The sequence below is a fragment of the Nasonia vitripennis genome, chromosome 2, assembly GCF_009193385.2.
Source record: "Nasonia vitripennis strain AsymCx chromosome 2, Nvit_psr_1.1, whole genome shotgun sequence".
NCBI lineage: Eukaryota > Metazoa > Arthropoda > Insecta > Hymenoptera > Pteromalidae > Nasonia > Nasonia vitripennis.
Genome location: NC_045758.1, coordinates 15,068,076 through 15,092,560, shown reverse-complemented (window position 1 = coordinate 15,092,560; position 24,485 = coordinate 15,068,076). Strand labels below are relative to the sequence as shown.

General features: G+C 48.9%; 3 protein-coding genes across 6 annotated transcripts in view; 1 reads left to right on the top strand and 2 right to left on the bottom strand.

Annotated features, from left to right (window-relative positions):
* LOC100120845 (band 4.1-like protein 4) overlaps window positions 1-1,337 on the top strand; it is a 29,397-nt gene extending 28,060 nt beyond the window's left edge. The window contains exons 15-17 of one of the 2 annotated variants that reach the window (XM_008203983.3): window positions 207-525; window positions 713-828; window positions 1,181-1,337. In XM_008203983.3, the coding sequence (XP_008202205.1) occupies window positions 207-525; window positions 713-828; window positions 1,181-1,217 (472 nt within the window). In that variant the 3' untranslated portion in view covers window positions 1,218-1,337. The remainder of the gene's footprint in view (window positions 1-206; window positions 526-712; window positions 829-1,180) is intronic. The other variant, XM_008203984.4, reaches the window with a different exon arrangement.
* A 276-nt stretch (window positions 1,338-1,613) lies between these two features.
* LOC100118051 (signal recognition particle 9 kDa protein) lies at window positions 1,614-2,695 on the bottom strand. The gene is made up of 3 exons (XM_001604870.6): window positions 2,431-2,695; window positions 2,285-2,353; window positions 1,614-2,002 (listed from the first exon to the last, which is right to left on the bottom strand). Exons 1-3 carry the CDS (start codon window positions 2,500-2,502, stop codon window positions 1,907-1,909), a joined length of 237 nt encoding a protein of 78 aa, XP_001604920.1. The 5' UTR covers window positions 2,503-2,695; the 3' UTR covers window positions 1,614-1,906.
* Window positions 2,696-3,741: 1,046 nt separating this feature from the next.
* Window positions 3,742-21,776, bottom strand: LOC100120822 (hemicentin-2). 3 transcript variants are annotated; one of them, XM_031922908.1, is made up of 7 exons: window positions 20,005-21,776; window positions 14,405-14,534; window positions 9,481-9,680; window positions 8,875-9,198; window positions 6,865-7,377; window positions 5,431-5,897; window positions 3,742-5,338 (listed from the first exon to the last, which is right to left on the bottom strand). In XM_031922908.1, the coding sequence occupies exons 1-7, from the start codon at window positions 20,366-20,368 to the stop codon at window positions 5,033-5,035; spliced, it is 2,304 nt and encodes a 767-aa protein (XP_031778768.1). In that variant the 5' UTR covers window positions 20,369-21,776; the 3' UTR covers window positions 3,742-5,032. The 3 variants fall into 3 exon arrangements, with proteins under 3 accessions (XP_031778768.1, XP_031778769.1, XP_031778767.1); XM_031922909.1 differs by having other exon boundaries at window positions 3,742-5,335; XM_031922907.2 differs by having other exon boundaries at window positions 3,742-5,341; window positions 20,005-21,775.
* Window positions 21,777-24,485: the final 2,709 nt, after the last annotated feature.

Here is a 24,485-nt window from a genome sequence, read left to right as displayed (position 1 = left end):
GAGCATGTACTCGGAGACGCAACGCGCGGATACATAAAAAAAAAAAAAAAAAAACAACGAGGCATCTCCGAACATTAGTGGAGTCTCACTGTACGGTATCTCGGAGATAGCACGTAGTCATGTATAGCCCATATAGCTTAGAGAGCGCGAGAAGGCATAGAAGACGAATGGTTGTAGTGAGAGGAGGAACTGTTGGAACGTTTCAGAGCTGTCGGATTCTCGGTGAAGAGAGACCGCAGGACTGTCTATCAGTGCCACGAGAGCACGGCGAACAGCTTCTCGGTGATGACACGCGCAACCAGCCGCGTCGAGCCGATAACTCACAACAGCAGGCACGAGATGATGTACTCCTCGTCGAGGAAGGAGTCCTCCTCCTCGTCGTCCCTTGGAATGATCAGGACCGGCAGCGCCTGCCGGATACCGATCGGCAGCAGCGCAGGCGACAGCGGCCTCGGGGAGAGCACCACACAGGACTTTTCCAGCTGCTGCTCCAGCTCCGCCGACAGTACCAAGCAAACACGCGCCGTACGCTTTCTTTCTCTTATATCTCTGTATTATGCTCTGATGCTCATCTCTTTCATTTTTCATCTTGGCTTCTCGAGCTTCAATCGACTATCATCTCATCATCTCTTCTTCTTCTTTCGTTCGAAGCGACGATCTGGGAAATTCAATTTGTTTTTAAGTAAAATTCTTCATTTTCTCTGACTCGTAGACACAAAGGCAATTAGACGAAGACGGATATTATAAGCTTCCTTCCGATTCTTCCAAGCAGAGTTATCCTCAACATGCTGACGCGACTCTGGATGCTGTTCTTCAGCCCATTATATCGTAAGTATTTTTGTAAAAACGCGCGAAAGTCTGTGTCAAAAAATGAGATTGTCTATATGAAAAAAAGTCAGTTTTTGTAAATATCTATAACGGTAGAACTCATTAAACTGTTGGTCAATTTGAATGAGAGAAATGAAAGTTTTTATATGTACCCTGCGTTGCTTCCTATGAGAGGAATTATGAAAATCTTAATCCTCGGAGAGATTATGTCCGTTATCGACTGAGGTTGGTAAAGTAGAAATTCGCCTTTACCTGACTAACTGTTGATACTAAAGTGTTTGATATCTGGCACAAAAATTGTTTTGTAAAATCCAACGAATATTCAACGTTAACGATATGATTTCTGTTGCAGTACGTTGACCAGAAGACGTCGGACCAGACCAAAGTAAACCACAGAGGACGATACGTTTCTGCTATGATGGATCTCAACTGCACATATTGTATATTCCTTTTCGAAGTGAACATTTTTACACCTCGATTAAATAAAAAAATCATACCCTCACAAAAAATTGTTTTATTATTTTACGATGATTCAACGAGATTTAATAGTTATACTGCACTGAGATGCTCTATTTGAAAATGAAGATCAAGGACAAATTGAAAACTTTGCTTTGTAACATATAATGAGATCATTTAATAACATTTACTTTCTGACTATGCATCTAAGTACAACTTTAACAAACAGTCAATCACTTATAAAAGATACAAAATCAGATAGTAAGCAAATAGAAGCAGATAGAAGTAAAGTATAGGTAAAACTTACATGACAATAAAAGAACTGCAGGTGGTTTTTCTTAAATAGCAATAGTTATTAAAATATTTTATAATTCAATAATTACAAAAGAGAATGTTCATTATCTTATGTGTTTTTAACATTGTTTCAACAATGCTAGAGCCGACCAAACTGAGTTGTGAAAAATTCCCAGTGCGATTATTCAAATGCACAGATTAAGTATATGCCTTTGCAAAGTGTAAATTTTACACCTTGATTGACTGTAAAAGGCTGTACCACAAAATACAACTTTTCATTGCACAAAAAGTTGGTTATCGTAAAGTCCTAGTAATAAACATTATTGCTCTAGTTGTCCTTTGATGCCATATGTCGCATTAAATTCTTTATAAACTTTTCCATTTTTTTCACATCTTGAGCAATTTCAGTCTTGTATTGTAGGCACTAGAACAAAAGATAATCATAATTAGCTGTGGTTCATACATGATTCTATCTCTCTATAATAAATAAACTACGGCATCAGCAATGATTTGTAATAACTATTTTTTAAAGTTTAAGCCGCTGACTGTGGAGATCTGGTCTACATCAAAATGAAGTTTATGTCTCATAAAGAAGGTAGTAATACAAAAAAAATGAATGGTGTTTAGTAACATATTGAAAGTGATGGAGCATTTCTGAAGGTGTTTACAGAAAAAGAGGTTAGGAGAATATCAAATTAATTCTTACCGTTCGATCGTCCGTAAACTTCAAGCACAAAACGCCCTTCTGATGGCAGTATTTCATCGTATATCTCGCCTAGATGAAAATACGGAAAATATAACAAATTCATTTAACTTTGGAGAACGAAAGCTGTTGAGCTCTGCAGTATTTACCTTCATTGGATCTTGCAAATATAACCTTTCTGCGCATTTCTCGAACTCTTCCCACGAACTCAAGTAAGTCATTGTGTATATTGAACAATCGGCTATCAAAATTCGAACGATAAAAACTGGGTGTACACGGATAAATCTGTTTTACATTGACAACTTTCCAACTGATGCGCTGAGAATCTGAACACTTGTCATGTTGTCGGTTTCTTCGCTGGGGCTAATGAGCTGAGGTGTTTTCCTGGCACATGGCTACCTATATTGGTACAAGAGTTCTCGTAAACCACGTTAGGTGGCGGCAGTATGCTGGGAATCACCGCCTTTACGAAATAAGCGCGGTTGTTGGTACTTACAAATGCGTCGTTACATTGGTTACCTGGTACCGGTAATCGAGTCATCGAAGAGTACTTGATTTCTCGTTCTATTTTTTTAAGTAAATTTGTTTTAAAATTTATTAAAATTTACAAAACAAGGGATCATGATTGAAAATACGATTGAGGGATTATTATATTGTTTTATTTTCGGGTATCAGTCCAAAATACAACAATTCTTATAACAGTAAATAAATAAGATTTACATACTTAAATCATGCTATAGACACGATTGCGTTCGTTGCAATTGTAAAATTATACATATCCACGTATATAAAATTTTAAGTACGAGTTATAGAAAAAAATGAACCTTCGCTGTAAGTATTTTATAAGTACTTAAAATTAACGTAACGTAAGAACGAACGCTAAATCTAGATCGAGATAAGAAAATTACAATCTTATATATAATACACACAAATAAAATTAGTATAAGATTTTAATGGTTTTATTAACAAGTCTTAATCTCAATACATATCGTATAATCTTAAGTTACTTATATATCTTTGGGAAGTTTTTCTTACACATCCTGTTGAAAAAATAAGAAAGTCATTTGAACTATATTTAAAAAAGTAGTTTGTTACAATTAGTTTGATAATTATACATTACTCGTGATCAAATAACTTACGCTCGTAAATATATTTATCGATTATTCAACACGATTATCCGATCAGATATATAAAATATAAATTAAAGCTTACAGATTAATTAAAAATAAATTTGGTAAAATAAATTTTTTTCCTCGTATATGTGTAAACTGTGTATACATACATATATAACAATGTATAAGCATGTCCAAACGACATGCGCTTTGTATTAAAACAACGGAACATATATATATATATATATATATATAAATATATATATATATATATATATATATATATATATATATATATATATATATATATATATATATATATATATATATATATATATATATATATATATATATATGTATATTTCAAACGTAAATCATGACGTATTTACGCCAGATGAACGTAAATCAGCCGACAAATACATCGTTCGAAATAATAATAAACAATTCGGGTCGTCGAGAATTAGCTGGAAGAAAAAAAAGGAGAACACGTCCAATTAACAAGGAAATACCGAGAATGTTGAAAAGAGTCTGAGTGAAATTTTATTGCTCGCACTCGGCGAATGATAATTCAGACATAAAAGATTTTTACGTCTATTCTACGTTAAAAGTTTTCCAAAAACGAGTCTTGAATCTCGATAAGGAGTCATAAAACGAAACTCTCCGCGCGTGAATCTCTTTCCGGCGCGCTCCTCTCTCTCTCTCTCTCTCTCTCTCTTATGTATTCCGAGCTCGCGCGCGAGCAGCGCAGACCCTCCGTAAGAAAGATTCTTGAACAACAATTGTTTTTATTCTGTTATCAGGACGAAAAGTTTGCGAACGGAACTTTCGTCATGGTAACTGTATTTATTATCGGAACGAATTCAGCCTTAACGATAATGGTGTATTCCACTTGTTCTACCACCTATATAGATAATACATATATAGAGTTGCCGTGAGCGCCTTTTTTATCATCGTATATAACTTTATGTATTTCATCCACGTATATTTTTCGATTTTATCTTTCCTATAGAGTCGAGGAGTCGTAGTCGGCTGGCCTTTTGAGGCTCGCGATAAACACGTATGACTATTACAGTATTATTATAACGATTGAACACCTTAGTTATAATTATCTCGAGTTTGATAATTTATAGTCTTGGATTGGCAAGACTCGAACTTTCGTTGAAAAAACTGAAATTCTCGTCCTCCGTCGCGCGTCATCGTTGCCCGCTTATAATGTATAACGTAATCATAGTAAAAATAAGTATGAGCCTTAAAACTAGCGAAAATCATTGTGCGCACGATACAACTAAAAGGCGTATGTACAGAAAGGAAGAAAATTACTCTGCGGAAACAAGTAAGTGAATTTCGAGCTCGCAGAGTTTACTCTTGATTGTCCCAGTGTCGAAAAAATCAGCCCGCGCATACGCTCTCGTCGGGAGAAAAATGGAAAATCCGATAAGCGAAGGAAGGAAGCCCAGTGGGTTGCGATCGCCGCCGCGGCGAAAAAAGAGGGGCTGCAGAGTATAGAGCGTATGTGTGCTATAGCTATATATAAAACCTAATCAAGGAATTCCATCGTTGCGGCGTAAAGGGGACTAGAGGAGGGCGGCTGCTGCTCCTCTTGGGCGCCGTAAAAAACGGCGAATCTGCCCTCCTGGTATCAGACGATCGTCGGAGGCTGGAGAACCGCCGGCGCGCGGCGCACCTTCAGCGCCTCTGGGCTCATGGCCGTCCTCGACTTGCAGGCGATCTGATCGTAATCGTACATCACGGCGAGGCCCCCCTCGACGCCGCTCGGCGGCTTCCTCCCGTAGCCCCCGCTGCCGGTCATCATCCCCTGCTTCAAGCTGTTCTGGTGCAGCTGGTGCTGGTACTGCTGCTGCGGGTGCTGCTGCTGCTGCTGCTGCTGCTGCTGGTGTTGCTGGTGATGCTGGTGATGCTGCTGCTGCTGTTGTTGCTGCTGCTGCTGCTGAGCGACACGAGATACAAGAGCCCGGTTAGCGACGAACAATGAATTAAGCCGCGTTGAATACAACAACTTGAATCGATGCTACTCACCGGGTGCTGGTGCTCGAGGCCGGCCTTGAGCTGTCCGTTCCGGTCGATGGTCGCGGTATTCTGGTTCCCGGGGGTCTGGTTGGCGGTCCCGTTCCGGGGCGGCGTCGCGCCGTAGTAGGCCTCGGCCGAGATGCTTCCCTCCTCCTCCTCCTCGTGCCGGTACTCGCGGTGCTTGCGCCTCGAGCGCACGAGCGAGTAGATACCCACGGAGAAGAGCAGCAGGAGGACCAGCAGCCCCACTGCGCCGGCCGCGGCGATTATCCTCAGCTCGGTGGGGTCGCGCACTATCAGCCGTAAATTCGTCGAGTCCTGGCCCTTCTCGCTCTCCACCACCAGCGTGTATAGTCGGGCGTCTTCGCGCTGCAGGTCGCGGATCTCCAGCTTGGCCCAGTAGCAGTTAGTCACCATCTTGTTCTCGATTATCGGCTCCAACGGCAGCGCCTCGTACTTCGGGCTCACGCTCTCGCCTGTAATCGCACGTAGGATTATTTACGGTTCGTGTGCGCTTTTTTTACGCGCCGCGCTGCCAGAGCTAAACATTCGTTCCAGTATATCCGCGCCCGAGCGCGAAAGCCGCGAAATATAACGGGGGTGTATTTATCTTTTTATTCGCAATTTCGCGTATATTTTCAAAGCGGCCGCGAGCGCGGGTGATGGAAAAATAACGCGCGCGCGCGCGATATAGGAAACGGCAAAATACGTGCCTGGGGAATGCTCGCGTATATATTATACATTTGTTCGAAGTGGAGCGACGGTCAGTCGTGTATTATTATTTTTACGCTATAATAGCAGGCGCATGTATATAAGCTCTCTCTCTCTCTCTCTCTCTCTCTCTCTCGCGCGCTGAACGTACGTTAAATTATTAGAATCGCAAAAAGAACGCGAGAGAGAAAGAGAGAGGTATTATCGCGTAATAAATATCTCGCGGAGTCGAGCGAGCTTTTACATAACGCCGATCTTTCTCACGCTTTGACGTGCTTGTGCGCTAAGCGGGGCTTGCCATACGAGCGCGTAGCATAAATCTAATTGCGAATTTGTATGGAAATGCCTTATCTGCGCGCTCAACTTTTCCGCGATTTTCCGCGGCAAAACTGTATCGATCGCCGATGAATTACGTTATATAGAGGCGTATGCCGCTCGCGCGCGCGATAAGAACGTACTTTCTCACAGCCAGAGCACGCGAGTGAGACGTAACAGCGGAATTACGTCCCACGACGTACGCGCCTCCTCTGAAAAAGTCCCAATGACAACGAGCAACAGATAAGCCGACACACATTCGTCTTGTCCACGGCGCTTGTTCTACAAGACAGCCATAGAAGGGCTAACAACTTTTTTAGAACAATAAATCAATCGATGGCAGCCGGCGCCGACCGATCGGAATTTTCGAAAGTCACGTCTCTGTATTACAACTATATAAAGATGAATATCACTCACCGGCTCTGATGTGCGAGCTGCCCCACTGCCAGGCGACGATCCTCGGCGGCGGTCTCGAGCAGAACCTCGACTTCAGCCTGTGCACGGGCTCGCCGGCCCAGCCGATGGACTCGTACATGCCGTCCTCGGTTTCGGCCGACGGCCTCGCCTGTATCTCCGGGGGCCCGATCACGTGCAGGACGAAGCGCAGGTCGCTGGGCATCTCGCGGCGCACGCCGTTGATGACGTTGTAGGCGACGCAGCGGTACTCGCCCTCGTCGGCCCAGCCGACGTTCTCCAGGCGCAGTCGGCGACCTCCGTTCGGCGACTGGCTGTTGGCTCGGTTGTCGATGGTGTCGGTGTTGCCGCCACGCTGGTGCAGCCAGCGGTACTGGGCCGCCGGGTTAGCGTCGAACTCCGGACACTCGAACGGCTCGATGCTCGAGGCCAGCGACGTCGTCTTCTCGACCACGTCGACCGTCGGCTCGTGCTGCTGGATGTCCGAGTCGCTCAGCGACCTCGGCTTCGGTCCGTCTGTGCGCACATGGGGAATTTTTGTTTTTTCGTTTTTGAAAAATCGCTCCCGCGGCTTATCGGCGGGAAAAGTATAAGGCGCCTCGTATCGCGGGCGCCGATCTCTCATGCGTGGAATAACGGCCGGTAATTTCGCACTCGGAACTTTTGAACGCCGCGTGCGCATGTGCGTGATAATGCGCACGGCCGAGGCGTAAGCACGCGAGTGCACTTACTTTTTGCGTCGATTATTATAATTACGTCCCCGCGATAAGGACTCGCGCGAGCTTTAAACTGTACACTTGTTCGCGGAAAATTCTGCGCTAATTTCCGACGCTTTATTAATTGCTTTTCCGCAGCTTCTATTACAGAGCCGATTTAATACGGCTTCCGTTTTACCCTTGATGGATGTAAATAGAATTCCGAGCACGAGGTGAAAGCTGATTTTTATACGCGACGTTCGCTTTGTTTCGCTATCGGCGCGGCGGATCTAAACGAGTGGCTGCGAGAGATTGAATTTTCAAGTTTGAAGAAAAAAATCCCTTCAAGCCGGAATAATTATAATACGTTAACATCGCTCGTGCGCGACGTATTACACGCCATGCTATACACACCGCGCGCGGAATTATGGTTATTGGCTTATAGCGACAGATGCTGAAATGCGATATTAATGAAGCGGTAAAAGCCGTATATAACCCGCGAAGCTCTAAACACGGCGACGAGTATATCGCAAAAAAATTCGGCATATTTTTTTCTCTCTCAAGTACCGCACGCACGCGTGCGCAAAGCTTAATTAAATTCTTTTTGCTAATTGGCATACACTACGCGGGCGGTAGGATTTTCAAACGAGGGTAATTTTAACCGTCCCTCCAAAATATGAAAAAATACGCGGGATTTTTTCCCTTACGAAGCTCAAACAGATTCGCAGAAAGAAGAGACCGCTCGGTGCGTTTAATAGCATATAACCGATGGTAATCACCCCGGCGCTTTTTTTCTCCGAAAGACTGAATTTTTTGCAGCGATTTTTTTCAATGCAAACGAAATGTTTTATTCCCGACTCTCGCGTTCAACGCAGGTCTCGTTAAATAAATGACGAGAATATAATATATTTTATATAATAAACTCGGCCCAGAATCGGCCGCGCTGTACAGCGAGAAACAATATAATAAATTCGACTATCAAACGAGGGGATTATTCAAGCCGGTCATAAAACAATAATTGTAAATGAAAGCCCCCGCGCGCGCGCGCAGGCTAATCCAATCAAAGGGACGCATCCTTTCAAGTCGTGGGAGTAGAGACGCCGGCTGCTGGTGGTGCGTAGCGCCAATGCAATTACGTAGTCGGAAAAGTTCAAATGGAATTACGTTTCTACATGACAATGACGCTTCATTGCGCGCGGGCGCCTGAATTATGAATAAGGAGATTAAACCGGCCGACCGACTGCGCGCGACTCGGGGAGAAAAAAGAGAAGGGCCAGCGTGAGAGAGCGAGAGTAGAGAGACGAAAAAAGCAACTCACATTGTACGTCGAGCCTGTAGTTGGCGGGGGCGCTTTCGCCGATGACGTTGACGGCGCGACAGCTGTAGAGCCCGGCGTCCTCTCGCTTGATCGGCTCGAAGCGTACCTCGGACTCGACGATCGTGTTGTTGGGCAGCGTGCGGTTGTAGCCGATCGGCATGACGTTGCCGCTCGACACCATTATCGGCGAGCTGTCCTTGAACCACTTGATGCTCGCCGCCGGGTTCGAGTCGGAGATGCAGCGCAGACTGACGAAGCTTGCCGAGTCCTCCAGGGCCGAGACCAGCATTCGCGGGCTCGTCTCCAGCTTCACCTCCGGCGAATCTGCATAGAAAGGGATTAGTTATTGTGTACACACACCGCGGCGGCTTCATGGATTTCTCTTCGCCGATGCGCGGCGAAACAGGCCAGCCGTGCGAGGGACTATTAAACGCGACGACGACTGCTGCTGCAGTTTGTTCTATTGCCAATCAAAGCTCGGCGAGTGTGTGTGTATGTGTGTGTGAGCGCCCGGGCGTTTTTAATTAAAAAATTTCACGAGGGGGCACACATTTTCATCGTTACGAAATGTTGTATCCAAGGCGGATCATATTATTATATACTCACAGTGGATGTCGAACTTGGACTCGGCGACCTCGGGCAGCGCGCTGGTGGGGTGCATGGTGAGGCACCTTATGGGCTTGTTGTGGTTGTCCCGGTTGCCTCGGACCCGCAGCATGCTGTGGGCCGCCCAAGTCTTGGGATTGTTAACCTCGGTGCCGTTGGTCTGCTCGCGCATAGGCTGCACCTCCTCGGCGCCGATGAACCTGCGCGCAAAACGTGGTTTTCCGGCTTTAGAAATTCCGCACTGATCTCTTATGGCTCTCCCGAGTCAAATTGCGTCCCACTTGCGCGAGCGTCCTAAATTATTTTCGCTCGTTTTTGCCGGCGAGTTTCAAAAGTTTTGAGAGAGAGAGAGAGAGAGCCGCCATGTTCGGCAAAAAAAAAAATAAGAGCTTCGCGGGGAAAGATTGACGACTGCACTAGTCATAAAGTTCAGCGGCGGCATTTACGGCGGAATCGCGTGCAAGTCGAGTTGCTCTTGCTCTGTCTGCGTTATAAACCGCCTTTCGCGAAACGGCCATATTTTTTTCCTTCCCTCAAAAACGACGCGCCGTTTCCATCTTCGACGCCGTAACAAATCCCGTAAGAGCCGCCGCTGTGCACGCGGTGTTGTCTCGCAAAGACAAGGGGAAAAAATATAGAGGCTCGAAGGAGGAAGAAGAAGGAAGAAGCTCTCTCCGGCTGAAAGTGAGAAGATTACGAAAGCATAAACAGCGAAATTGTACGAGCGCGCTTTCAGGAAGTCCGAAGGGCAGAGCCAGTGAGAGAAAGAGTACTAAATGAGCGCGGGGGGAGAAGATAAAAAAAGCCTGGAGACGAGCCGGCGCGCGACCAATTACGAGCTGAAAACGAAGAGCTCGAGGAAAGAGAGAGAGAGAGAGAGAGAGAGAGAGAGAGAGAGGTATATAATTCTGCCGGAACTAAATAGGAATCCCGAAACGCCGAGCTGCAGCAGCTCTCGTCAAATGCACATAATACGACACATTGGCCCGTCGACACGGAACGAAGCTCGCCTTGAAGGAACGTCCCTCATTGAAAAATTCAGCGCGCCTCGATTTAAGTGAATGAAGTGCATTATGAACATCGCGGGCTATGGCTCTGAATAGGGACGCCAAGTGCTTTCATCAAAATTCAATGGGGAAATTTTATTTTTCTCCAGCAGCAGCAGCCGACTGCTGCAGGCGCGTCGTCCTTTTCCTCGCGAGTTTAGCGGGTATTTTTTAATTAATGCGTATAATTGACCGCGCGCTCGATTTTTCGCCAGTGTATACTGCAGGAATTTGTCACTTTTTTCATTCCCCTATATGCATGTCGGCCACGCAATGAATTAGTTATAGATTCCGATGAGCGCGAGCGAAATACGCGCTGTGTTGGAAGGTTTAATCTCGTTGAGTGCGGCAATCGAATGAAACGCGCGCGCGCCTCTTTTCTTCTGCCCCGTTTTATACATATATAAAGCCGAGCGAAAAAGCATAATTATAAGCTTTGATCCCATCACAGCTGCCGGGAGAATGGGAAATTGAAAAATTTGCATTTCCGTTTCGATGCGCGCAACATCGCGCGAGTAATTATTTCGAGTGCGCGCGCGCGCAGGAGCTTTTTGTTCGAAATCCCGAGCCTCGTGAGAGAGAAAGAGAGAGGGAGGATCGCAAAAACGGCCGCGCGCGTCAGGTCCAGGCTGCCGGCGGTATAATCCCCGAAAGCTCGAGGCATTATAATTTCAAATTCGACGCCGCGCGACTATACGCGACTTGTCACCTCTCAAAAATTACACATTTTTTCCCTCTCTCATACTCGGTGTGCGGCGCTGTCTAACAATGCGCGACAAAAGCCATTCATCACCGTGGTATATAGTGAGGAGCAGAGAAAGCAAACACTAAAGGGACACGAGCATTTGTAGACGGCGAAAGGGGCGACGCGAGCATGAGACCGTATTATACGTGTGCCGGAGCGCGAGGGTGTGGAGAGAGAGAGAGAGAGAGAGAGAGAGAGAGAGAGAGAGAGAGAGAGAGAGAGAGAAAAGGGACAAATATATAAGAATAAGACGGAGAGAAAGAAATGGTCCTGCATAATGACGAGAGCTCGACGTTTAATTCATTCGATACATTGACTCGAATCAAGGAGCAGTGCTCTACTCGCTGCGGCGGCGGCGGCGACGTGGTCGTTAAAGCCGGGACTCGCGCTCCTCAATTATTCTCTAAGGCGAGCTTAGATAAGGCGCGGTCAGAGCCGCCAGACCGTGAAACTAAAAGGAGAGAGAGGACGCGCTCGTGCTCTCTCTCGCGTATATATGGCATTTATCCTCCGTTCGCCTCTCTCTCTCTCTCTCTCTCTCTCTCTGCACTCGCTCGCGCTGTAACGCAAAGAGAAAAGTCCGACTCTCGGTCCTTTTTCTTCCTCGTAGCCGCTCCGCTGACTGCCACAAAGGCGACGTTCCGGCCTCTTGCGCTCGCTGCTCTCCTATACTCGCTCGCTCTCTTACGGTTCGTGAGTATGGGGTACGGGCCTTGCAATCGGGTGCATGTGTGCGGGGAAAATTACGCCGAGCTCTGCGCAGTCCGTCCGTCCATCGAGAGTCATTATTTTCATTTAGAGCAGCAGCGGCAGCTCGCTGAGAAACACGGGCGTGCGCGCGATGCTCTCTTTCGCGGCGGACTATACCCTCCTCTGCGCGCGCTCCGCAATGAGTTATGGGCGTGCGGGGGGCTGTTTTGGTGAAAACTATTACAGAGAGGCCTGCTGCACGCGGTGGTCCCGCTCTCGCGCGCGGCTTAATTATGGAGCTAATTGAGGCTGATTTTTTCCGATTGTTTTCTCGAGGGCCAGCAAGCTGCGCACACACACGCGCGCCCCAGCTGATGTGCAATCAGCGAGCACTAATGGACGCGATCGTTTATTTTCGTTCAAGGGCCGCGCGGCTCTTCTGCTGCTGCTGCTGCTGCTGCTGCTGCTGCGTGATCGATGATCTCTGTACATGCATATAGGTAGGTTGCGCGGATATACGTGCGCTTTCATGAATAAATGGCCCGTGCCCGAGATGATACGGCTTAGGTATACAGTGTACGTATAAGCGACGAAATTAGGCTCTTTAAATGCGCCTGTAGATGTAATCGCGCTCGGCGTCTCCGGCTCGCGTACGTTCTATGTATCCAGCGAGAGAGAGAGAGAGAGAGAGAGAGAGAGGCACGGGACGCTGTACACGTCGATTTTAAATGGCTTTTTTACAATCTTAATCTCTGGACATTGACGGATGGGAAAGGAGAGCGGAGAGAATCGATCGGCGCTCGCCAACTTTTTTCCCCGCCGACGTTTGTTTTAGACCTATTCTCTCTCTTTGTATCGCCCGAATCACCGTAACGGAAGAGACAGCTTTTTGTCGAGCGCGGCGAATTTGCTCTGCGCCCGGACGAAAATCACGCCGCGTTGCTTCGCCGGCACTATATTTTATCTACTGTATATAACCGTCGACGCGCGCGAGGTAATTGATAAATCAAGGCGACGCAATGAGCGGTTATCGCTGTCCTCCGTAATGAGGCATTAATCCCATAGCAGCACCAGAGGCCGCTTCCGTTCTACGCGCTGATATAATTAGATCTAACGTTTTAATGCCGTGTCGTTAGCGGCCGCGCTGTAAGCTCGAGGCATTTGTCAGACTTATAATACACCTCGTGTCGTTGTATACACGACTACATGCACGTATCGGGTCGCACGGCTCCGGTTGCATTTGGGCGTGTAACGCGTATGAATTTGTGTTCATTAAGCATAACTAATAGTTTCTCTACCTCTCGGCGCGGGTCAGCGTGAGGCATATTACACGCCGCTGTCCTTGTATCGATTAGCGCCCCAATTTCCCGGGGCTAACAGCTCTTACGAAATATTCACGTAAACTCGAAAAAAGAAAATCCACCTGCTTCGTGAATTTACACCCACTTTGGCGTAACGCGAGCCGCGGTAAATATGAAACCCTGCGCGCAGGAGCTGCACTCGAGAGCTAAAAGATAGAAGGAGGCGAGTATCGCTAAAAAGTTCCGGTGTGCGCAGCTATATAAGCTCGTCTCCACTCAGAACTGAAATATTCACTCGTCGTTGTCTCGTCGCCTTAAATTTTTCAAGCGATCTCCGCCCGCGAGGGATTTAACGCGAAAAATACAACCGCGCGGCGTATATAGTCGTATTTATACAGCCCTGCTGCGAACTTGGACGTGTATTCCCGGTACAGCTATCATTAGTCGAATAAAACGAGCAATTGGAGCGGGAGTAAAAGCAAGTTTTATCGGGCAGTATAGCTTTAATATTCGGCCTCTGCGCGAGTATACACGAGGCATCAGCGCTGCTTTATATCACGGATAGTAGTATATATAGGTGTGTAGGAGAGAGAGAGAGAGAGAGAGAGAGAGAGAGAGAGAGAGAGAGAGAGAGCGGAGAGAAGGAAACTCTGAAAAAAAGCCGGCCAGGAGGAGAGTGCCGCGCCATTTTTATGCAAAACACACACTATTTTTATTAGGCTACGTTCTCCACTTTCATGCGTGTATTAACGCGAGTTATAAAAAAATCAAGCCGTAAAGCGATAAAACCCTCTCTCGCCACCGTTAAAGCGAGAGGGAGTATAAAGAGCTTTGGAGGGATCGCGCGCGCGGGCGTAAAAAAAATCACGACTACTGCATTCCGGAACGCGAGCGCACGCGAAACGTTATATAGGTATACACAGGCAAAACAAAACTCTCTATTCGCGTTATCGAGCCGTTAGTGTTTGCTCTCTCTCTCTCTCTCTCTCTCTCTCTCTCTCTCTCTCTCTCTCTCTCTCTCTCTCTCTCTCTCTCTGTCGGAATGGGAATTTCGAGGAAAGGTTACACAGCGGTAGGTATAGGCAATATAACGCGGCCGGTCGCGAGGGAGATTTGTTAAAAGGCCGTAATAATATAATTACCATTTTATGAGTGCCGGCGGGTTGCCGTATCTCGACACGCAGGATATCGTAGCTTCCTGTCCCTCGCGAAGGGTCAGCCCGGTGGTCAGCTCCGTTCCGGCGTACTCCAGCTGCGGCTTTCTCGGTTTCACTGTAACACAAGTCGATCCAGATCGCTAGAATATACGCACACATCTCTATACACATATGGTAAAACAACTCTCGATATACGTGTCACCTTTATTCGCCGAAATACCCTCGCATGCACACACACATCCTGTATGATCCCTCTACTGCATCGCGCCGTATCTTTTTTTATTATCGCACTAGGTCACACTCGCACAGACACACGTAGCGAGAGAGCGAGTCAATAATGCATTTGACGGGAGCATCGATTTTCGGCGGGCGTCGCCGTTGTAACATCACTTTTAAGGCAGCGCGTTAAATCGTCTGCCTCCTTGACGCCGCCGCTGCATAGATTAAATGGCTATATTCCCGATGGGGGAGATTGACGCGTCATCCACCTGCAGCCCGCGTGCCCGAGCGCTCAAAGCGAACGTGACTTATGGCTGCGAGATAGCGCGAAGCTTGAGAACCTCTTCAATATTCAATAACCCGGAGAGAGAGAGAGAGAGAGAGAGAGAGAGAGAGAGAGAGAGAGAGAGAGATAAAAGTATATGATTCACGTGTATAAGGAGATCGCATCGCTATGCGACCATGATTTTCATTTAAATTAGACGCGTTTTAAAATCGAGCTCTTATCAACGTTTCGAGCGCATAACGGATAGGTACTTATAGCGCTTCAATTTCAACGTTTAATCGATACGTTATATCATAATATCACAACGTGTGGCCGGGCGCGCCGCGCACGTCAGGAGAATAATACTTGAATATCAGTTTCTTGTTCCGAGTTTGACGGGTAGTTAAAAATATGCAGTGTATGTCGCTGACTTTCTCGAATATATAAATTCGGGAATTCACCCACGCGACGTCGCTGTCCATCAAAGAGGAAACAAAGCGCGCGAGAGAGGAGTAAGGAAGAAAGCGCGGCAAGGGTACATTTCGTATATAATACAATAATGTCCCATGCTAATAAAGCGCTGGTACATATATAAAAGCAACCCCCGGCCGGCGCACAAGAAATGTATATTCGAGTGATATCTTGAGGCATTTTCCACGGCGTCGTGTATATATATCCACACAATAATATACAAAAACGCTTTTAGTCGCGGAGAATAAGCTCGGGCCCGACAAAAGGAGCAGACCGAGCAGCAGCAGCAGCAGCAGCAGCAGCACGTCAATGCGCCTCGCGACTCCGTTCGTCTTTTCAGAGAGCACAATGCATTTCGCTGCATTCGATGCGCCCCCCCCCCTCTCTCTCTCTTCTGGCCTTTTATTTAGTTAAGCTACTACCTTAGGCGGAGAGAGAACTCGTGCGGGCGCGGTTATATGCGCCTCGGATGTGAGTGTGCTCTGTTATATATAATATAACACGTATACACGTAGGTATATCGGACAGCCGTGGAAAAGCTGCGCAGGCTTGGGGGGGAATTTATTGAGATGACAGCGAGAGAGCGCGTGTGCGCATTGTACGCGCTTTTCTAAAGGAAAGTATAATGATCTAATAAATAATTTGCCCGAGCTGCAGCGCGCGATGGAAATTAACACGAGTTTTTCGGGAATTCCGGTTATACGCGGGTGGACAGAGCGGGTTATTAATGCGCGCGTCAGCGAGAGACTTCGTTGTATACGCTGTAGACGCGCCCGCGTATAATAGTCCCGGCGCGTTTAACGGAACGAGTGTCATTTTTTTCCTCCCGCGAGGGAGTATAACGTGTATAGTATAGAGTACGCAGTACCGAGGGAAAAAGAGGGCTCGTTTTGTAAATTCGAATAGCCGGACTTTTTTCGGACCGAGAGAGGAGAGGCGACGCGCGCTCGAGGGCGAAACTTCATTTATTATCCTGATAAAAGCAGTCCTCCGCCCGGCGTACGCGCAGTATCACCGGGCGCATCGATTTTTCATACGCGACGACGCGCGAAAGCAGCTTCAAACGTTAACCATCCAATCCCATCGCGGAAATGCCGAAATAGGTGCCCGTCGTACGCGAGCTAAATACATAGGTAGACCTGTGTGTACGACTCCGTCTCTCTCGTGCCCGGACACAAAAAGACCTTCCCCGGGGAGCGAATTAGTCCGAGAGAGAGAGAGAGAGAGAGCCGCAGCGCGGTGTACGAGCCGTAAGTATAATATACCGCAAGTGCATACAAAGTACGCAGGACTTTTGCCCAATAAACTTTTTCCCGCTCCGTCCGCCGCAGAGAGAGAGAGAGAGAGAGAGAGAAAGAGAGAAAGCAAAAAGAGAAAAAGACGCACTATACGACGGCTACTATCCTCGCGGATGTGCATATAGTTGCGCAGGCGGCAAGGAAAACGGCCGAATAATAGACAGGAGAGTGCATTCCGTAGTCGTAGAAAAGAAATCTCCGCCGCGCGCAGGCTCCATTAAGGGCAATATAATTTAGCTTAGGCTTAACTTTCCATCGGCTCCAAAAGGCTTCTACCGGCACTTTATCTATCCTGCTCGCAAGTGTGTATGCGTTTCTCTTGCTTCATCTACGCTGCAGCGCCGATAGAGACTCGCGCTTACGACTTACGAATACACAGACACACACACGAAGTGTAAGCGAGAGAGCCGCGCGCGCTCGTATAATGCGCTTGCGCTATACGGCAAAACGACGGCCATTAACATTAAATCCCCGATGGTAATGAAGGGTAGGGTCGTTTAGACAATGAATAGCGCCGGCTCGTAATTAGCGCGACTCTCTGTTGGCGTATACACGTACACAAGAACGCGCAGACGAGGTCTTTCCCAGGAGGGAAAAGCGTCCATTCGAATGCGCATGATTTTTCAGCGCGCCTTTTGACGCGGAAAGGCTCACTTTTTTTCCACCTCCTATATACACTCCTTCCCCTCGCTATATGCGCTTTTGGTTTCTCGCGGTATAGGCGCGCATTAAACAATTACCCGCGTTTGAATTTACATTTCGCCGCTCTTTTTTCCCCCTGTACACTCCTTCCAACCCCTCCTGCGCGGGGGATCCCACGGGACTCCCGACGAGCTACTATGGAAATGATAATTCAGCATTTTCCTCGTGTACATTGTGCCTGCCGGGGACTCGAGCTCCTGTGTGTGCGTGTGCTATATACAGCCCTTTCTCACTTCGAATCGAGTCCCGCCACCGCCGCAGACGGTATTGTCGCGCTGAGCTTTTTTGTCGAGTGAATTTTTCAATTATCGCGATGGGAAAATCCATTTCTCTCGACGCAAGCGCGCGCAGCGCAACGGCAGCAGCTTTTGATTGTTCGTTTGTTCCGCGCGTTAATTGAAATATGATATATATCTTTACGCGATATATCCTCGCGGTTTCATTTCGTAAGTGTGCGCGTGTGCGTTTATACTGTATATAGGTAAGCATCGGCGGGAATACATCTCGCGGCTGGATTCTCATCAATTCATGCGCCGTCGCGAGGACACAATGGCTCAGCCACGTGGCAAAGTAGCCTCATCGAAATTGCGAAACGCAGTACTGCAGCGGGCCACTTTGTCCCGCTGCGCGCGCTGTGGTTTCGACTATAATACACCTGGAGGTAATTAACAATGCTGCGCGCATGTGTCCGTTTAATCCCGACGGCGAACCGTACGAATCACGTCGCTCGCTTCCTTTTTCGACGCAGCTCTCGACTCGAGCTTCTCGAGTAAATCCTCCAATGTCTCTGTATTTCGTCACTGCAGCCGCGGACTTGAGCAAACGGGCCGGACTCGAGAGAGAGAGAGAGAGAGAGAGAGAGAGAGAGAGCCGGTCTTCGTCGCGTCCTTATCGCTCCGAGGAAATCGCGGCGCGCGCGCGCGTAAAAACCGCTGGAAAAAGAGGAGGATCACGAACTCTGCGCGAGTGGGGAAAAAAAGCGACAACGAAACTCGCTCTCTGCGAATGAAGAACAAAGAGGACGAGCCGCGCGAGTAAAAAAGAGCAGGGACCCAAAACAAGAGCAGAGCGAGGCACGGCCCGAAAAGTCGCTTATAAGCTTGACGTGTATCGGGTAGATTTTTGTGCCGTGCGAAGCCTAATTTCGTTACAGAGGCGCTTCGCCGAAAAAGCCGGAATGCTATTCTCCCTGTATAATACAATATGGGAACCCGTGCGCGAAAATCGACGCCGGAATTTACGAGAGCGCGCTGCATACTTGGCGAGAGAACGAGAGGTAAACCATGAATCAACGCGCGCGGTATGAGACATACGCGCTAGCGTTTGCTTTTAAATGCAATCGTAATTAATCGCGCTCCGATCGAACAACCCTTTGCGCGCGAGGGGGAGATTCATTGCAGGGTATAAGTACCGTACAATTGCAGGACTACAATTAGCGATCTAATTTTCTGATAAAGTCCCAATCAATTTACGCGTGAATCGGATCCTATACACGGACCATCGTACGGCGGATGGAACCGTTATACCGTATACCGATGCTCCGCCGATCGATGATCGCGATCGGTTCCGCGTATAAGCCACATCGCCATATCGGGAAGCCACACGTTTTGCTCTATGAAAAATCGATTTCAATTTTGGTCAGTGCACGCGGTCTGCTTTTATTTAGTTTGTGAATAGAGAGCTCTATTAAAGAATACCGGCCTGCTGGCGTTTACGCAGTCCCTCGCGCACTGCGCGACACACGTGTATAGCATAGCCGACACATGAACGGCTGCCGCGGTAAAATTCAGTTGTACGCAAACTCTCTGTGCCTCTGTGTTATACACGAATTTCGTAATTTAATTTTTTACGTCAAACTTTGAACGTTTCCCGATTAATTAATTCCGATTCCGCTGGATATTGATTCGCGTGTAAAAAAAGCTAAAAGCAAAACAGCGCATTTCGCTCTGATGGCCCGCACTTTCATCGAGCTCAAACAGAAATCCTCTTCTGACGATTAAAGCGCGCCTGTTTCCAGCGCGCTGAATTTTTCCCGAAATAAAATATCCTGCATACTCCGCGCGCTCACCGACAAGTTCGCGCGTGTAAATAATGGTGGAAAAAAAGGAAACAAAAGCGTCGTGCGACTGCAGGTTTCGTAAGGTCCTCCTCGCCCATCCTTATCTGTATAGGCGTGTACCTGCTGCAGCAACACGGCTCGTACAAACAAGCTGGGGACACAAATCTCATATCGCGATTTCCGGCCGAAACGGGGGTACACACGCACACACACACACACACACAGGTATATAGCATGCGCTCCCAACGGCATAAAAATCTTGCTCAATCAAAGCAGCGCAGCGTGTCTACAACAAAGGTGTGCAGAGAGAAACACACTGTCAACACGGGCGGGAACGAGCGTGTGCGCGCGGAGCTCGACTAAAAGAGCTAGCGAGAGAAGAAAATAGAAGGCGAAGAAGGAAAAAGGACGCACAAGGCGTCGGCGGCGGCGGGGCGCGAGAAGCAAGCCCAGCGAGGCGCAAAGCCGCGCGATAACGCGATATCTCTTACAAAGCACACACACGCGCATACACACACACACACACACGTGCACACATAGAGGAGAAAGAAAACAAACGAGCGTGTCATACCTCGGACGAGGAGCCTTGCCGGAGGCGATGTGAGAGCGTCTTGCCGGGTAAAATCCCCGGGCGTGACCTGGCACTCCCAGAGCCCGTCGTCGAACTCGAGGCTGGCCCTCTTGACCAGGAGGGAGCAGTCGCCGTCCCGGCCCCCGGCCCACTCGTACTTGTCGGGGTGCACGCCCACGGGCTTGCGGTCCTTCTGCCAGATGCACTGGCCGCGCTTGTCCTGCACCAAGCAGCGCAGCTTCACGTCCTCGCCCTGGGAGACCTCCTGGTACTGGGCGGGCACCTCGGCAAACCGCTGCTCCGCCGCCGTCGTCCAGCAGAGCTGCTGCGCCAGCAGCGAGACCAGCAGCAGACGGCTCGTCATCTCGGCCTTCGTCTCTTCTCTTCTCGCCCTCTCTCCCTCTCTCTCTCTCTCTCTCTCTATCTCGCTGTTCCGCCCCGATCGCCGCACCGACCTGTATATCAGCCGCGTCTTACGATGATCGATGCCGACTCTGGAGCATTATCACACCTTCTCGGAGACGCGCTTACGATGTACCGATGTTGCCGTGTATTCTCACACTGTACGCGCCGCCGAGTCCCCCGAGCGCGCGATCGGATTTCGCTTTCTACACACAATATCCGTCGCTCCGATCCGGCCGATTAACGTCGCTCGCTCGAGCCGAGTTATGCTCTATCTGCGATCTCCCTGTACGAGCCGATCAGGAACCGATCGAGCGCCGATCGATCATCTCACGATCCGCTCTCCTTTTTTCTCTCCTCTCTCCCTCTCGCTCTCGCTCGCGATATCGTCACTGTCCCTTTTTCCAGCCCTGGACAGCTCTCTCGAGCTCTCTCTCTCTCGAGAGAGAGAGAGAGAGCTACACGCGGGAGACGGAACCGCGAGGGAGTGGCTGTGTGCAGTCAGTATAGAGGCGCGGCCTTTGATTCCTGATTTTCTTGCGCGCAAAGATTCGGATCTAAGCTGCGAGCCTGGCGTACTTTCACCCGCGGTGGTTAGTTCCTTTTAATTCAGCGCGCTGCACACACGTACGAACACCACACAACACTGCAGCTCCGTACACGAGCGTTTACCTCTGTTTTCGACTATATGGCCGCGCGAGCGTTCGAGGCTCGTGGGAAATTTCAGCGGCGCGCAGAGCGATTGGAATGCCTTTTCCTGCGCACCGGCACAGCGCGCGCTTAGCCAACTTTTTCCTCCGTGCAATCTTTCGCACTTACCGATAGCTGCGCGGTCTACGGGAAACGCTTTATTTGCACTTTGCCTCTTTCTTTTTGGCTCCCCCGAGAGAGGGAGTTTGCAATTATTTCAGAAAACGCCCATCGGCCGAGTATCGGGCGAATTGTTATTAGTCGGCGGATCGCGAGTTATGTGCTCGCGCAACGGGTCATAACTCGCGCTCATTATAGAGCTTTCTCGCGCGCAATTCTGCTTCACGGATCGGCGAGCGATATACTTTCACTGATGCGCCCGCGCTTTTCAATATCGGTCTCAATCTTTATATTCACGATCGGCTTTCCACTTTTTTCAGTAGGAGCATAACACTGGTTTAAACACGTCGCACTCGCGCACAGAGCAGAGAGTTATGTTATAGGAGATCTCCTCCGGAAATCTTTGACGAAAACGGATGAAAGTTGACAAATCCATCCACTCACTCGCCTTTGCAAGTTTCCCTCGAAAAGTTCTGCTCGCTGCTGCTGAAGCTTCGTCGCGAGAGAGCCGGCTGTGAGCGGCGCAGGCTCGTATGACAGAATGCCGTTGTTTGGCGGGCGAGAGCCTCGTGCAGCCGCGAGCGAGCGAGCGAGCGGCGGCGGCGCCAGCGTCGCGCTGGCTCTCCTTTTCAAACTTGCGCGCGACGCTCCCCACCCTGAGCGCGCAGGTATAGCACGTATATAGCTATATATCCTTGAGTAGACACATACCGCTAGACGGGAGCTTACGTGCATTACCTGTTCACGGGGTATCGCATGCCCTGCACCACCCTCGCGCTCGACTTTGCTTCGCGAAGCGGCTCGCTCGCTCCTCTTTTTTGTCTCTCTCTCTCTCTCTCTCTCTCTCTCTCTCTCTCTCTCTCTCTCTCTCTCTCTCTCTCTCTCTCTCTCTCTCTCTCTCTCTCTCTCTCTCTCTCTCTCTCTCCGTCGTCGTATAGTCGTGCCGTTTCCTTTGTGGTACCCGACGCGCGCGATCGACGAAGAAGAACGGTCAATGAAACTCGCTCACTGCGCTGTATAATGCACGTTCGCCTCGTATAGCTCCGAGAGCCGCGCGTCTATACGAGGAAGAAAGGAAGCTGCGAGTATCGGAGCTAGCCGTAATATACGGAAAGCGGAGAAAGAGAGAGAGAGAGAGAGAGAGAGAGAGAGAGAGAGAGAGAGAGAGAGAGAGAGAACAATGCGAGAGCCGGGGCTAAGAGAAAAAGCAACAATGCCAAGCGTCAATCGATCCTCCACACGCCGCTTGGCCGCGGCCACTGTACACACATCAGCGGCCAGTGCAGTATATAACGCTCGGTCTAGCTGGCCGTTGCGCGAGTGTATACACACACTGCACATGGGCCGAAAAGTAGGCGCGATCGCCGATAAGAGAGAACGGCGCGCTTCGCTGACTGCAGCTTGTTGCTGCGAGAGGCCAAGCTAGAGGTTGTGAAAAAAAGCGACTGGAAGAAAGGAACCGCGGAAAAAGAGGTTGCGTATATCCGTACATCGACAAGCGCGTGTGTCTTGAATTTTCTCGGGCGGACAGGGCGACACGACGATCGATCAAATTTTACTCCTAATGGCGTCGTCCGTTTTCCACTGACAATGCGCCTTTTTTTCGTCAGCTCTACGACGCCGACAAGAGCGCACAATGGACCGCGCATTTTTCTCCCGGGGATATAATGCGCAGCTCGCTCGAGTCGCCTATAGTAGTCGTCGACGAGCATAGTCTAATTGAGTGTGAAAAAATGATATTACGAGATTGCTCTCGAAAGATTTTACTTTTCGTCCTCGCGTTTCTCGACAAAAAAGCCAAGGAAGCCCAAGGTGTATAAGGGCGGGAATGAAAATTACGCTCGCGTATGTATATATTCGTTTGTCCTTTGAGCAGCTCGCCGAAAAAAAGAGAAAAAGTAACAAGCAGACGTTTAAAAAAGAATTTCTAAAGCTTGTGTGAACTCTTGCGCGCTGCAGAACTCTGTCGTCGGATCTGAAAAACCATTTTTTAATCTTGCCGCGGCAACGAGACGACCGCTGCAGCAGCAGTAGGAATTTCCTCGAGTAATTTCTCTCTCTCTCTCTCTCTCTCTCTCTCTCTCTCTCTACCTTTTGATGCTTTGAATGCTCCTTTTTCAGAGAGATAGTGGCTAAGGAGAGCGCGTCACATACGAAGAATCGCCTTTTTGTCTACACAATACGCGGACACACACGCCGTTATAATATATCGCGCGCGGACCAAAGCAACAAAGGACTGCATAAACAAAACGCGGAGCGCGCGCGGGCTGATCTTTAAAACATTTCAGTGCCGCGGCCGCGGGGGCAGATAAAGTCGTGCAATTTCGGAGCATTAGCCTAATCTCATTTAGAAAATCCCGCCGCAGCGGAGCGACTGGTTCGGTGCGCGCAAGGCAAGGACGAAAAAAGGAGAGAGAGAGAAAATAATTCCACGCTCCAAAAATTCCCCCGTAAAGCCGAGAGAGAGAGAGAGAGAGAGAGAGAGAGAGAGAGAGAGAGAGAGATGTATAGCTAGGACGAAGAAGAAAAGCCCGAACGCGCGCGCGGCTACATCCGACATGGAGTGCCATGGAGGTGTACGCTGTAGAGTAGAGAAAATCAAAGTCAAAGAGTGTGTATAGCGACGGAGCGCGCATATAAAAGTCTGTCGCGCTCCCCCATATAGCCAAGCAATGGAACCGCGCGCCGGCGATGGTCGTGCATACAGAGACAGACAGCAGTATAGCTTATAGCGGCGCGTTATGCGGTAGCGGAGAACCTAACCAGTGGAAGCGGAAGACGAGGCTTCCCGAGGCACGCGTGCGTATCCAACCCTGTCTCCTCTACGCTACTCCGGGCGTATACAGCCCCGCGCGCGCGCGCGCGCGGCTCTATCCTTATTATTCGAGCGTGTTATCATTATGCCATGCTACGCTAGGCTCCGCTCTGTGCGGTTCTCCCTCCCCCCCCCCTACCCCACCCCGCACGTATACATATCCTTTTGGCTTTTCGCCATTCACTCTTCGACGCTCGGCCCAGCTGTTCCACATTTCGAGCTCCGAATTTCCAAACGCTGCCGACTGACCAAGCGCGCGCCCGTTCACATGCGCGCACGAAGACGAGAGCTCGCCGTGAGCATGGCGCGACGTGAGGGAATTTTCTACTCGGGCTTTTTTTTTGTTTCATCAACCGGACTGTGTACATACACAGAGCACGTATTGTGTGACTAAGCCCGGCATGGCTTGACTTTTGTCGTTGTTATGCGTAGAAAGGGGCACTTGGATTTCTCG